The 13,672-nt window shown below is 43.9% G+C and overlaps 1 protein-coding gene across 3 annotated transcripts in view; it reads left to right on the top strand.

Annotated features, from left to right (window-relative positions):
* LOC140906213 (uncharacterized) overlaps window positions 1–8,813 on the top strand; it is a 39,571-nt gene extending 30,758 nt beyond the window's left edge. For 2 of the 3 annotated variants that reach the window (XM_073329711.1, XM_073329709.1), the window contains one exon: window positions 3,426–8,813. In XM_073329711.1, coding sequence (XP_073185812.1) covers window positions 3,434–4,798 — 1,365 coding nt within the window. In that variant the 5' untranslated portion in view covers window positions 3,426–3,433 and the 3' untranslated portion in view covers window positions 4,799–8,813. Of the gene's footprint in view, window positions 1–3,422 lie in introns of all 3 variants that reach the window. The other variant, XM_073329710.1, reaches the window with a different exon arrangement.
* The last annotated feature ends 4,859 nt before the right edge of the window (window positions 8,814–13,672 follow it).

Raw genomic sequence — 13,672 nt, 5'->3', positions numbered from 1 at the left:
AGGTTTTTCTACAGTTTCGTACCGGAGCTCTGAGCAGTCATACTGCTCCCTTACATAGAGTGCTACTCCCCCACCTTTTCTGCCCTGCCTGTCCTTCCTGAACAGTTTATAACCATCCATGACAGTACTCCAGTCATGTGAGTTATCCCACCAAGTCTCTGTTATTCCAATCACGTGATAGTTCCTTGACATCACCAGGACCTCCAGTTCTCCCTGCTTGTTTCCAAGGCTTTGTGCATTCGTATATAAGCACTTGAGATAACCTGTTGATCGCCCCTCATTCCCAGTATGAGGCAGGAGCACTCCCCTCACAGACATTCCTGCCTGTGCTTCCTCCCGGTATCCCGCTTTCCCACTTACCTCAGGGCTTTGGTCTCCTTCCCCCGGTGAACCTAGTTTAAAGCCCTCCTCCCTAGGTTAGCCAGCCTGCTGGCAAAGATGCTGGCAAAGATAGACCGTCTCTGCCCAGCACTCCTCCTTCATGGAACACCATCCCATGGTCAAAGAATCCAAAGCCTTCTCTCCGACACCACCTGCATAGCCATTCGTTGACTTCCACGATTCGACGGTCCCTCTGACCCTGCCCCTCACCACTCGCTCTACAAGGGCTCAGGCCTCCTTGGCGGCTTTCCTGGCCCAGGTTCCAATCCAGGAGATCTGTAGAGCTTCTACTTGGTCTTCAGTATATACTTTTGCCTCTCGCTGTGCCATCATCCGGCAAGCCAGAGATGATGTGGCATTTGGTAGAGCAGTCCTACAATCTACGGTACTTCACTCTGACCCCACCGCCTAGGTAAGGCTTGGGAGTCACCTAATTGGAATCGATATGAGCAAGTACTCGAAGAAGAAAAGACAGTAACTCACCTTTGTAACTGTTGTTCTTCGAGATGTGTTGCTTATATCCATTACAAACCTGCCATCCTTCCCCTCTGTCAGAGTAGCCAGCAAGAAGGAACTGAGGGGGTGCTGGGTCGGTTGGGGTATATATCTAGCACCATGACGGTGCCACTCTGGGGGCTCCACAGCCAACCCACTGGGTGTTGCTAGGGTAGAAATTCTCCAACGGCCATGCACATGGCGGGCGCACACCTAATTGGAATGAATATGAGCAACACATCTTGAAGAACAACAGTTACAAAGGTGAGTAACCATCTTTTCTTTTTTTAACCCAGTTATAGTCTTGGCCTTCACAACGTTCTCTGGCAAAGAGTTCCACAGGTTGACTGTGCATTGTGTAAAGAAATACTTCCTTTTGTTTTAAATCTGCTGCCTATTCATTTCATTTGGTGACCCCTAATTCTTGTGTTATGAGAAGAATATGGAAGTGTTACTTACTCCATTTTCTCCACACCAGTTATGATATTTTTAAGGTCAGGCTTGACAAAGCCTTGGCTGGGATGATTTAATTGGGGATTGGTCCTGCTTTGAGCAGGGGGTTGGACTAGATGACCTCCAGAGGTCCCTTCCAACCCTGATATTCTATGATTCTATGATGTTATAGATCTTTATCATATCCCCCCTTAGTCGTCTCTTTTTCAAGCTTAAAAGTCCCAGTCTTTTTAATCTCTCCTCATACGGAAGCTGTTCCATACCCCTAATCATTTTTGTTGTCCTTTTCTATACCTTATCCAATTCCAGTATATGTTTTTTGAGATGTGGTCACCACATCTGCACACAGTATTCAAGATGTCGGCATACCATGAATTTACATAGAGGTGATTCCCAACATTCTGTTAGCTTTTTTGACTGCCGCTGCACATTGAGTGGATGTTTTCAGAGAACTATCCACAATGACTCCAAGATTGTCTTGATTACAAGTAGATAGCCTTGATTAAATTTCAGTGCCTTTTGTTACATTGTAATGGGTCATACCCAAGTTAGCTATTCTGTCGTTGTCACACCCCACCGGGAGCTTTTTTCATTGGTCACAAGCTAACAGTTGTTAACTCAAAACAAGAATGCCCATGCATCTGTGAGTCATCCTTTTATCCAGTTTGGGCCTCTGAACTTATCTTCATGTAACAGGTGATCATCAGGCAATGGTTTCTCCTCCAGGTACAGCTTCCATAGGTTTCCTGTGGAGATGAGAATTTGCCTCTCACCCCCCCCCCAAGTTTTTCTTAGAAATCCCACTTAATTTTGTCTAGCACATTGTTTCAAAGAGTCCTTTGAAGCTGATAACACTTCCTAGGGTTTATATTGTCCAGTTCTTCTCCCTGGAGATGTTACAGACCATCCCACAGTAATACATACACACTCATATTTTTAATACAGTGAACACCTAGGATACTGAAATTTAATTCAATAAAGTTTGACTTAATTCAGTAAGGGTGGTCCAGGATATTACAGGAAATTGCCATCTGTGTCACACCAATTTCTATCTGTATCTGACTCTTGTCTTATTCTTAGATTGTCAGATCTTTGGGGCAGAGACAGTTTTTTGTTCTGTGTTTGTAAAACATCCAGCTGAATGGGATCCTGGTCCCTGACTATCACTACCAGATGCTACAGTAATTGAAATAATAAAATGATGATAATGGGGGGGTCTTGATAGTGAAAGGGAGGGTGTTAGAGAGCTGGGGAGAGGAAGATTTGGGGCAAAGAGCTCATGTGGGCCAGGAGGGCTGGGGGCAGTGGTAAGGGGTGGGGACAATGTTCCTTGTAGACATGACACAGTTAAATCCTTCATAAGAAGAGTGTCCTGCACCTTTGAACACCTGGGGAGCTGGCCCCAGGAGTTTACTGCTTTAAAATGGGCTGTGGTTAAAATAACAGAACTTTTTGTGTGTGTGATGAGTGTCCCATGAGTTCACCTGATCTCATTTGTCTTCTTTCTCCTGAGCAGTGTTTCCTGTTTCCAAACCTCATGTCATCTCCCAGCTGGAACAAGGGGAAGATTGGGGATTGGTCCTGCTTTGAGTTGGGGATTGGTCCTGCTTTAAGCAGGGGGTTGGACTAGATGACCTCCTGAGGTCCCTTCCAACCCTGATATTCTATGATAAGAGCCATGGGCCCCAGATCTCCAGGGCTCAGAGGAAAGAGAGTTCCTGAGAGGAAGCTTCATAGGTGAAGGATCATTAAACCAACTCTGGCTGAAGAAACAGCTGGGATTCCTAACAAAGACCTTGTGAACTCTTTGAGTTCAGGATTGTCCCCAGCAGGTGTCATATCCTTAGGGTTGATATTGCTCAGAGCCTCCAACCCATCCTGACTAACTCCTGGCAGTAACTCCCTCCCCAAACTCCCATCTCCCTGTATGTTTGGATGGGAACTAGATGCAGAATTAACCCCCTCCTCTCTCCCCCTTGGGGAAGAGTTTGGGGAAATTCAGTCCCTGATTTTTTTCCCATCTCCACCTGTTCTTTTGGTTTGTTCTCTCCTTTACTGTTCCTGTTTCCAAGGTTTTTCTTTCTCTGTCCCAGCAGATGATGGGATGGTGAGTGAGACCATGGAGCAGAATCCTCATCAGGAAGTTCACAAGCAAGTGGAATCACATGGGGTGTTATTGCAAAGATGCAAAGGGAGTGTGTCCAGGAGATGTGAGCAGGGAAAAACCTGTGAGAGTCAGCACAGGCCAGAGAAGTGGCAGGGAAACCAACCAGCGCAGAAGGTTGGTAAATCTGTTAATTATCAGGGAACTCTCAAAGGCCTCAAGGAAAGCATGGCCCAGCAGGGAATCCCCAAGGGAGAGAGAAAGAACACATGTGTTGATTGTGGGGAAAAGTTCAGTAGGCGCTTACAGCTTATTACACATCAGAAGACCCACACAGGGAAGAAACCCTATGAATGCTGTGAGTGCAGGAAAACGTTCACTGATAGTGCAAACCTTATTAGACATCAGAGGATCCACACAGGTGAGAGACCCTATACCTGCTGTGAGTGTGGGAAAAGCTTTGCTTGGAGATCAAGCCTTATTACACATCAGAGGATCCACACAGGGGAGAAACCCTATGAATGCTGTGAGTGCGGAAAAACCTTCAATGATAGCTCACACCTTATTATACATAAGAGGATTCATACAGGAGAGAGAAATTACACATGCGTTGATTGTGGGAAAAAGTTCAGTAGACGCTCAACCCTTATTACGCATCAGAGGATCCACACTGGGAAGAAACCCTATGAATGCTGTGAGTGCAAGAAAACCTTCATTGATAGCTCAAATCTTATTAGACATCAGAGGATTCACACAGGAGAGAGGCCCTATAAATGCTGTGAATGTGGGAAAACCTTCACTACAAGCTCACTCCTTATTACACATCAGAGGATCCACACATCAGAGAAACCCTATGAATGCTGCGAGTGTGGGAAAGACTTTTCTTCAAGCTCATACCTTATTACACATCAGAGGATCCACACAGGGGAGAAACCCTATAAATGTCTTGAGTGCGGGAAAACCTTTGCTTGGAGCTCATACCTTATTATACATCAGAGGATCCACACAGGGGAGAAACCCTATAAATGTTTTGAGTGCGGGAAAACCTTTGCTGTTAGCTCAAACCTTGTTACACATCAGAGGGGCCACACAGGAGAGAGAAATAACACATGTGTTTATTGTGGGAAAAAGTTCAGTAGGCGCTCAACCCTTATTAGACATCAGAGGAGCCACACAGGAGAGAGACCCTATGCATGCTGTGAATGTGGGAAAACCTTCACTCGGAGCTCACACCTCATCAGGCATCAGAGCATTCACACAGAGGAGAAACCCTATAAATGCTGTGAATGTGGAAAAACCTTCAATCGGAGCTCAAACCTTATTAGGCATCAGAGGATCCACACAGGGGAGAAACCCTATGAATAAGGATAAGATTTGGTCATGGATTCCATGACTTTCCAGGACCTCCGGGGTAGGGCTGGAGCAGCTGTCAGCCGCGGGGCCCCCACTAAACAGCTCATCAGCCAGCCAGCCTTCTGGAACAGCGGGCTGGAGCAGCTGCACTGTTCTCCCCCCACCCCCTGGGTTTTTTAGTAAAAGGGACAGGTTGTGGCTTCCATAAATTTTTGTTTATTGCCCATGACCTGTTCCTGACTTTTACTAAAAATACCTGTGACAGAATCTTAACCTTACCTGTGAATGCTGTGAGTGTGGGAAAACCTTCACTCAGAGCTCACAAATTATTACACATCAGAGGATCCACACAGGGGAGAGACCCTATGAATGCTCCGAGTGTGGGAAATTCTTCCAGCAGAGGTCCGCCCTTATTTATCATCAGAAAAGTTGCAAGGGAGATAAACACCATAAAAATTTTGTCTAGGGCTGAGAAAATATTTTGTTTTCCTTTTGCTAATTCCCACGTAGTGAGCTTTAAGGCAGCATTTGTGTCACCATGGCCTCTCAGCTCCCTCAGCTGAGTAGTCTGCTTTTCCCTTTTGCAGCTCACCCTTCCTTGGGGTGAATCCCAGTCCTTTTCATCAAATGCTTTGTCCTATGTCATAGAAGTGTATGTCCCTCCAACAGGAATGTCCTTCAGCCCCAGGTAGGGGGACCAAGAGTGACCTCAACTAGGTACATGGAGGTTAAATCTACCTGGGCCTTGACTCCACTAGTATTTTCCATGGAGTTAGCTACCTTGAGGTAGCTATCCTGTTGTAAAAGCAACTATTTTTTCAGTAAAGAAAATAGCCCATTTATAGTGGCCATGGTAATTTAGCCCTGACATAACCTCCATTGCTTTTCCTAGCCTAAACAAATTTGGAGAATTACATTTATCCTTTTCCTCCCACTGCAAAGCGATTGTTAGTCATCAAGTTACACTGGGTTGTGTTCAATAGCAGTTGTTATTGTACCATTTTTCTCATTTTAAATATATTTAAATATAACAAAGAGAAAGGACCAGGATTGGGGATAGGGAAAAAAGTGTTTTTTCAACCTCTGTGGCACCTGAAGTAGTGAGTCAGAGGGATTCCCACCTTCTGAATTACCCCAGCAGTATTTCCTCTGTGCCATGTAGAATTTATCTTCTCCACATTCTATACCTCCACTTCTCAATGTGTCATATGATTCAGTGTTCTCAGCCTTCTGCTTGGGAATCAGTTTTTTTCTTTCATCCTAAAACATAGTAATTTAGGGTCTGAGATGAAAGTGTCAAAGATCTGGAAGGGGAATTTGAATGGATCTCAAACATAGTGTGATCATTTTGTAAGCCATAGGCCTAGCTAGCATATTCTTGGCTGTAATGCAAGAAACCTAGAGGCAACATCCTGTATGTTGAGTTAAGGCAAATTTGCATACATATATTTGGGACCTTTAGCCTATATAAATGATAATAAGCTAATGCATAAAGTGTGTTTGTGTGTGTATATATATATATATGTTTGTGATCTTTAGCATAGATAAGTGAGGAAACATTAAGATAGAGGGCTACCTAAGTTCATGTCCTCTATAAACTTAACAGGTACACCACAGAGAACATGGAAATAACTTGTTAGGCCAGAAATAAGAGATAAGAATGAGCTAAGTGTCATTAATAGGTATGAATATGTCATTAATTCACACGAACATGCCAGCCTATAGGGTAAATGTACTTTGATTTTTGTGGGTAAGGAAATTAAGTTTGGACATGGAAGGAGGGCACCTGGTGCTCAGGCTCTATAAGAGGGGCAACCTACCATGTTAAGTTAGCCTTATAGCTTCTATAGTCTTAGTCTTATAGTTCTCTATAGTTCTTAATTCTTAAATTAGTTGGGTCAAACTCTATTAGATTATGATGTCTTTCTATAGCTTTTAGTGCTCTAGCTTCTCCTAAGCTCTTCACCTCCCACTCGAGAACTGGGGAACCTGGAAATCAGACTCTTTTGGCATGCCAGAGGTAAGGCTGGTCCTTTGTCTCTTACCACCAGGTTATCTAAAAAGCTTTAAAATATATAATACCAGATGTGCCACTAGAAGAATATTATTTCCTTTGTAATTCTAATTGATATTATCTATTTTATTATTATTCCATTTCATCTCAATAAAAGTCTTTAAGGTTATATTTTCTTCTCTGTGTGAGTGTCCTTCTCAAACCTGTGTACCCTGATTCTGGGACAAGAACATTATTATCTTCTGATCAGAGTAATTGGTGAGCCTATAACCATATTATATAAACAATAATGTTAAGCTCCTAAAAATCAGGCAACAGGCTGGTGAGCCAGCCAGGAAACTCAAGGAGTGTGTGGCAGGAATTTTCAGGAATTCTAGGTGTTTCTAGACACCTAGGAGGTTCACCTGAGGCAAATTAGAGTTAGAGAGCAAAAGAGAGCAGAAAGCTATGTGTGTGTGACTTTGTCTAACAGACTACCTTGGAGCACAGGAAACCTTATTTCCTTTGGAAAAAAAACAAAACAATGAGGAGTCCTTGTGGCACTTTTGAGACTGGCAAATTTATTTGGGCATAAGCTTTCATGGGCTAAAACCCACTTCATCAGATGCATGGAGTGGAAAATACAATAGGCAGAATATATATATACACACAGTACATGAAAAGATGGGAGTTGTCTTACCAAGTCGGGGGTCAGTGCTAACGAGCCAATTCAATTTAAGTTGGAAGTATGCAGTTCTCAACAGTTGACAAGAAGAAGTGGAAATCAGTGTTGTAATGTTAATGAGGCCTATGGAAACAAGATGGCCCATTTCAAACAGTTGACAAGAAGCTGTGAGTATTTAGCATGGGGAAATTAGTTTTTGTAAAAACAACGAGGCATACTTGTGGCACCTTAGAGACTAACAAATTTATTTCATTTTTGTAATGACCCATCCACTCCCAGTCTTTATTCAGGCCTCTGACGATCTGTTTCTTCACTTCACGAGGTGGAATTCCACCCAGATTTCAACAATTTCCACCCCACCATCAACCTCAGCCTGGACCAGTCCACACAAGAGATCCACTTCCTAGACAGGACAGTGCTAATAAGCGATGGTCACAAACACCACCGTATACCTACTGACCACTATACTTACCTACATGCCTCCAGCTTTCATCCAGGCCACATCGCACGATCCATTGTCTACAATACCCACCTGGTGAAGTGGAGAAACAGATTGATAGAGCTAGAAGGGTACCCAGAAGTCATCTACTACAAGACAGGCCCAACAAAGAAAGTAACAGAATGCCACTAGCCATCACCTATAGCCCCCAACTAAAACCTCTCCTGCGCATCATCAAGGATCTACAACCTATCCTGAAGGTTGATCCCTCACTCTCACAGACCTTGGGAGACAAGCCAGTCCTCGCTTACAGGCAGCCCCCCAACCTGAAGCAAATACCCATCAGCAACTACATACCACACAACAAAAACACTAACCCAGGAATGAAACCCTGCAACAAACCCCAGTGCCAACTATGTCTGCATATCTATTCAAGGGACACCATCATAGGATGTGACCACATCAGCCATGCCATCAGGGGCTCATTCACCTGCACATCTACTAATGTGATATATGCCATCATGTGCCAGCAATGCTCCTCTGCCATGTACATTGGCCAAATGGGACAGTCTCTACGCAAAAGAATAAATGGACACAAATCTGACATCAGGAATTATAACATTCAAAAAACAGGTTTCAGAGTAGCAGCCGTGTTAGTCTGTATCTGCAAAAAGAAAAGGAGAACTTGTGGCACCTTAGAGACTAACAAATTTATTTGAGCATAAGCTTTCGTGAGCTTCAGCTCACTTCATCGGATGCATTCAGCGGAAAATGCAGTGGGGAGATTTATATACACAGAGAACATGAAACAATGGGTGTTACCATACACACTGTAACGAGAGTGATCAGGTAAGGTGAGCTATTACCAGCAGGAGAATGTGGGGGGAACCTTTTGTAGTGATAATCAAGTTGGGCCATTTCCAGCAGTTGACAAGAACATCTGAGGAACAGTGGGGGGGGGGGGAGGAGGGCAATAAACATGGGGAAATAGTTTTACTTTGTGTAATGACACATCCACTCCCAGTCTTTATTCAAGCCTAAGTTAATTGTATCCAGTTTGCAAATTAATTCCAATTCAGCAGTCTCTCACTGGAGTCTGTTTTTGAAGTTTTTTTGTTGAAGAATTGCCACTTTTAGGTCTGTAATCGAGCAACCAAAGAGATTGAAGTGTTCTCCGACTGGTTTTTGAATGTTATAATTCTTGACGTCTGATTTGTGTCCATTTATTCTTTTACATGGAGACTATCCAGTTTGCCCAATGTACGTGGCAGAGGGGCATTGCTGGCACATGATGTCATATATTACATTCGTAGATGTGCAGGTGAACGAGCCTCTGATAGTGTGGCTGATGTGATTAGGCTGTGTCCCCTGAATAGATATGTGGACACAGTTGGCAACGGGCTTTGTTGCAAGGATAGGTTCCTGGGTTAGTGGTTCTATTGTGTGGTGTGTGGTTGCTGGTGAGCTTATGCTCAAATAAATTTGTTAGTCTCTAAGGTGCCACAAGTCCTCCTATTCAAAAAACAGTAGAACACTTCAATCTCCCTGGTCACTCAATAACAAACTTAAAAGTGGCAATTCTTCAACAACAAAAACTTCAAAAACAGACTCCAATGGAAAACTGCAGAACTGGAATTAATTTGCAAACTGGACACCATCAAATTAGGCCTGAATAAAGACTGGAAGTGGATGGGTCACTATAAAAACTAAATCAATTTGTTAGGCTCTCAGGTGCCACAAGTACTCCTCATTGTTTTTACAAAAACTAATTTCCCCTTGCTAAATACTCACACTTTCTTGTCATGTGTTTGTAATGGGCCACCTTGTTTACACTGGCCTCATTAACACTACAAAACTGATTTCCACTCCTTGTCAACTGTTGAGAATTGTCTACTTCCAACTTAAATTGAATTGGCTCGTTAGCACTGACCCCACAACTTGGTAAGGCAACTCCCATCTTTTCATATGCTGTGTATTTATACCTCCCTACTGTATGTTCCACTCCATGTGTCTGATGAAGTGGGTTTTAGCCCATGAAAGCTTATGCCCAGATAAATTTGTTAGTCTCTAAACAGCCACAAGGATTCCTCATTGTTTTTGCTAATACAGACTAACATGGCTACCACTCTGGAACCTATTTCCTTTGACTGTTTTTTGGCAGTGGTCCCAGTGGTATTTCCTGTTTGTGGCAGGCCTGGCACTGCACTGCCTCTTTGTGGCAGGGGTGGGGTGTAGGAACGTCGCCACTCCCAAGTTCACACACCTGTCTCTCTGTGGGCATCCGGTTGCCACCTAATGGCCTCCTTCCACACAATCGGCCCTTGGTCGGGGTAGTGCAGCCTAGCAGCCAAAGTCCAGGTTAATCGTCCCAAGTGTCAGGGCAGCGTAACCCAATGGGCAGGGTCCATATAAATCTTTCCCCATGTTGGAGCAGTGCAACCTAATGGCCAGAGTCTATACAATCCCCCTTGCAAGCGGGGTAGTGTGGCTTAGCCGCCAGAGTCCATAGGATTCCTGCGGTATGGGGGAGTGGTAGGAGGACCCAGGCCTGCCCTCTCCACTGGGTCCCGACCCAGGGCCCTGGTAGTGACAAGCTCCCCTTGCTACCAGCTCGGCGGGGATCCGCCTGCAAGACACTGAGTGTCAGTGCGGTTCTAACGCCGTTTGCCTCTAAAGTTCCCCTGGGTCACTTCCTACCATAAACGCCAGGTTCTCCGCTTCAGGGGGTCCTCTGGTCTGTCCCCCTGCTGTGCGTCTGGCCATCAGGGTGCATCCCAACTTGGCTGGCCTCCGGATTCTGGCACCCAGGCTGTCCCTCCTTGGGAGCTGGCTGCATGCCTCCTTCCCCTCCAGCAGTCAGCCCCAACTGAGCAGCTCTGCAGGCTTTTATCCCTGTTCTTCAGTTGGAGCTTGCCCAGCAGAGCTTCCGGGGCAGGGCTTTCTCTGCTAGGAAGGAAGGGTTAACCCCTGTGGTACCAGTGTGGGGCCGCTCTGCCCCATCACACTGTTCTTTACTGCAATTTAGATTTTCTGTTTAATCTGGACTGGCCAGAGTTTATGGATAGTGTTTAATCTTGCAAGGTAAGGAGGAATGAGACTTGTTCTGTTTATAGTGATATTTACATTTAATGGGCTTTGTTGACATTTTAAAGTATAATTGTCATAAATATAAAGGGAAGGGTAAACACCTTTAAAATTCCTCCTGGCCAGAGAAAAATCCTTTCACCTGTAAAGGGTTAAGAAGCTAGAATAACCTTGCTGGCACCTGACCAAAATGACCAATGAGGAGACAAGATACTTTCAAAAGCTGGGAGGAGGGATAAAAACAAAGTGTCTGTGTCTGTCTGGGTGATGCTTTTGCCAGGGACAGAACAGGAATGGAGTCTTAGAATTTAGTAAGTAATCTAGCTAGATTATGTGTTATGATTATGCATTAGATTATGATTTCTTTAAATGGCTGAGAAAACAAGCTGTGCTGAATAGAATGGATATTCCTGTCTGTGTGTCTTTTTGTAACTTAAGGTTTTGCCTAGAGGGATTCTCTATGTTCTGAATCTAATTACCCTGTAAGGTATTTACCACCCTGATTTTACAGAGAGGATTCTTTTTTACTGTTTCTTCTATTAAAATTCTTCTTTTCAAGAACTGAATGTTTTTTTCATTGTTCTTAAGATCCAAGGGTTTGGGTCTGTGGTCACCTGTGCAAATTGGTGAGGATTTTTACCAAACCTTCCCCAGGAAGTGGGGTGCAAGGGTTGGGAGGATTTTGGGGGGAAAGATGTTTCCAAACAACGCTTTCCTAATAAAATAAACCCGGGTAAAAGTATTGGTGGTGGCAGTGGAAGTCCAAGGGCAAAGGGTAAAATAGTTTGTACCTTGGGGAAGTTTTAACCTAAGCTGGTAAAAGTAAGCTTAGGAGGTTTTTATGCAGGTCCCCACATCTGTACCCTAGAGTTCAGAGTTGGGAAGGAACCTTGACAATAATATTGATACCTGAAATTTGAAATTGCAGTTGCATTGGGGCCAGGTGACCCACACTCAGAGGTGGCAGGAGAACTGAGTTTTTTGTTTTAATAAAGCTGTCCAAAAGGCCATAGTAGTTCAGTCCCCACAGCTCTTCCGGGCTGGCCTCTGATCCATCTACCACCAGCTTACCCCGGCTGTTCAGTGGGTCCCAACAGGGTAGAAGATCTCTCAATTGGCTAAGAGCACATTAGTTATCTAGAGAAGAGAGGGGAACTCACCCCCACCCCTCTTTGTTTTTCTTGGGACTTGTTTGAAGTATTTGGTGAGACCAGTCTGGCGTGTTATTTCTTTTCTTTTTGTTTTTCCTTCAAGGAACGCCTTCAGATTTAGAGTTAAAAATATAGTATAGTGTTTGTTACATAGTGTTGAGAATTAGACTAGCAAATAGATTTTAAGTGAAGTTATTTTATTTTGGAATTTATGAGAGTATTATTTAAGTGTTAAAATGAGTGAAATGAGGGCAGTAGGGTCTGTAGGAGTTGCCCACAGTATGGCTTCGAAAAACTTTGCCAGAAAATACATTAGGGACCATGGAGGAGGCTTAATTCAACAGAGAGACAGGGAAATTATCTCTGAACATTAAGTATCAGAGGCGAGCCGTGTTAGTCTGTATCCACAAAAACAATAAGGAATCTGGTGGCACCTTAAAGACTAACAGATTTATTCGGGCATAAGCTTTCGTGGGTAAAAAACATTACCACATCTGAAGAAACTTTTTTTTAGCCATGAAAGCTTAAGCCCAAATAAATCTGTCAGTCTTTAAGGTGCCACCGGACTCCTTGTTGTCTCTGAACATTGTAATCCATGGGGTTTTGTGAGACAGGTATGTGGAAGTAGAGTAGAAAAAAGGGAAGGCTAAAGAGGTGAAAGGAATTGCTATGGAATGCGTGCTGATGGCCTGTAGCACGCTTAGGCAGAAATTTAATAAGAAAATAGAGTCACTCAGAAAAGCCTAGTAAACTTCGGAGGAGAAAGAGGAGGCTATTCAGGAGTTAACAAATAAGCTACATGTAATTTCAAAGGAGTGATTAGTACTTTTCCAAAAGGGACAGGAGTTGGAGAAAAAGAACGGAGTCAGTATCATGTACAGGAGGCAGGTGAGGAAACTTGCTGTTTGCAGGAGTGAGTGGCTGCCAGCTTAAAATCGATGGATGGCTATAAATCAGACCGTGGTCAGTTGTTAGATTGAATCAGTGAATTGGAAAGTATTTGTGATATGTTAGAGAGAGATACGGTGAATCAGCACACAGTGAGGGAGTATAGTGGGGCTGCAGACATGCCCACCTCTGCAAGCTCCTTGAGAGAGAGAACAAATTAAGAGGTGCAGATGGTGACACAGATTGTCAGATAGGGGATGAGTTAGAGGATGATGTAGCATCAGTTCTCCTTCGAGAGATGTCTCTGTGGGTGCTCCACTCCAGGTCAAGGTGCATCCCAGCACCTTCAATCAGAGATTTTCACAGCAGCACCCCTACAGGCTGCGCACATGCAGTGCCTGCCTCGTGAGCTGTCAGTGCTTGAATAGCATGTGCACAGCCCAGGCTCCTCAGTTCCTTCTCTAACGTCCCTGGCTAGAGACAGAGTCCAGCAGTCATGCTATATTTCACTTTCCTATCTTCCTCTCAGAGCTTTTAGTTCATCGTTATTTCTGTTCTCAGTTTAATTTAGATAGGTTAGTTATTGGAGTTACTATTTTAAAACAAAAAAACAAAACACTCCTTTTTCATAGAATCATAGAATCAT

This window comes from Lepidochelys kempii, chromosome 2, assembly GCF_965140265.1.
Source record: "Lepidochelys kempii isolate rLepKem1 chromosome 2, rLepKem1.hap2, whole genome shotgun sequence".
Lineage (NCBI taxonomy): Eukaryota > Metazoa > Chordata > Testudines > Cheloniidae > Lepidochelys > Lepidochelys kempii.
The sequence above is the reverse complement of the archived record's forward strand: the minus strand, read 5'-3'. Positions and strand labels throughout refer to the sequence as shown.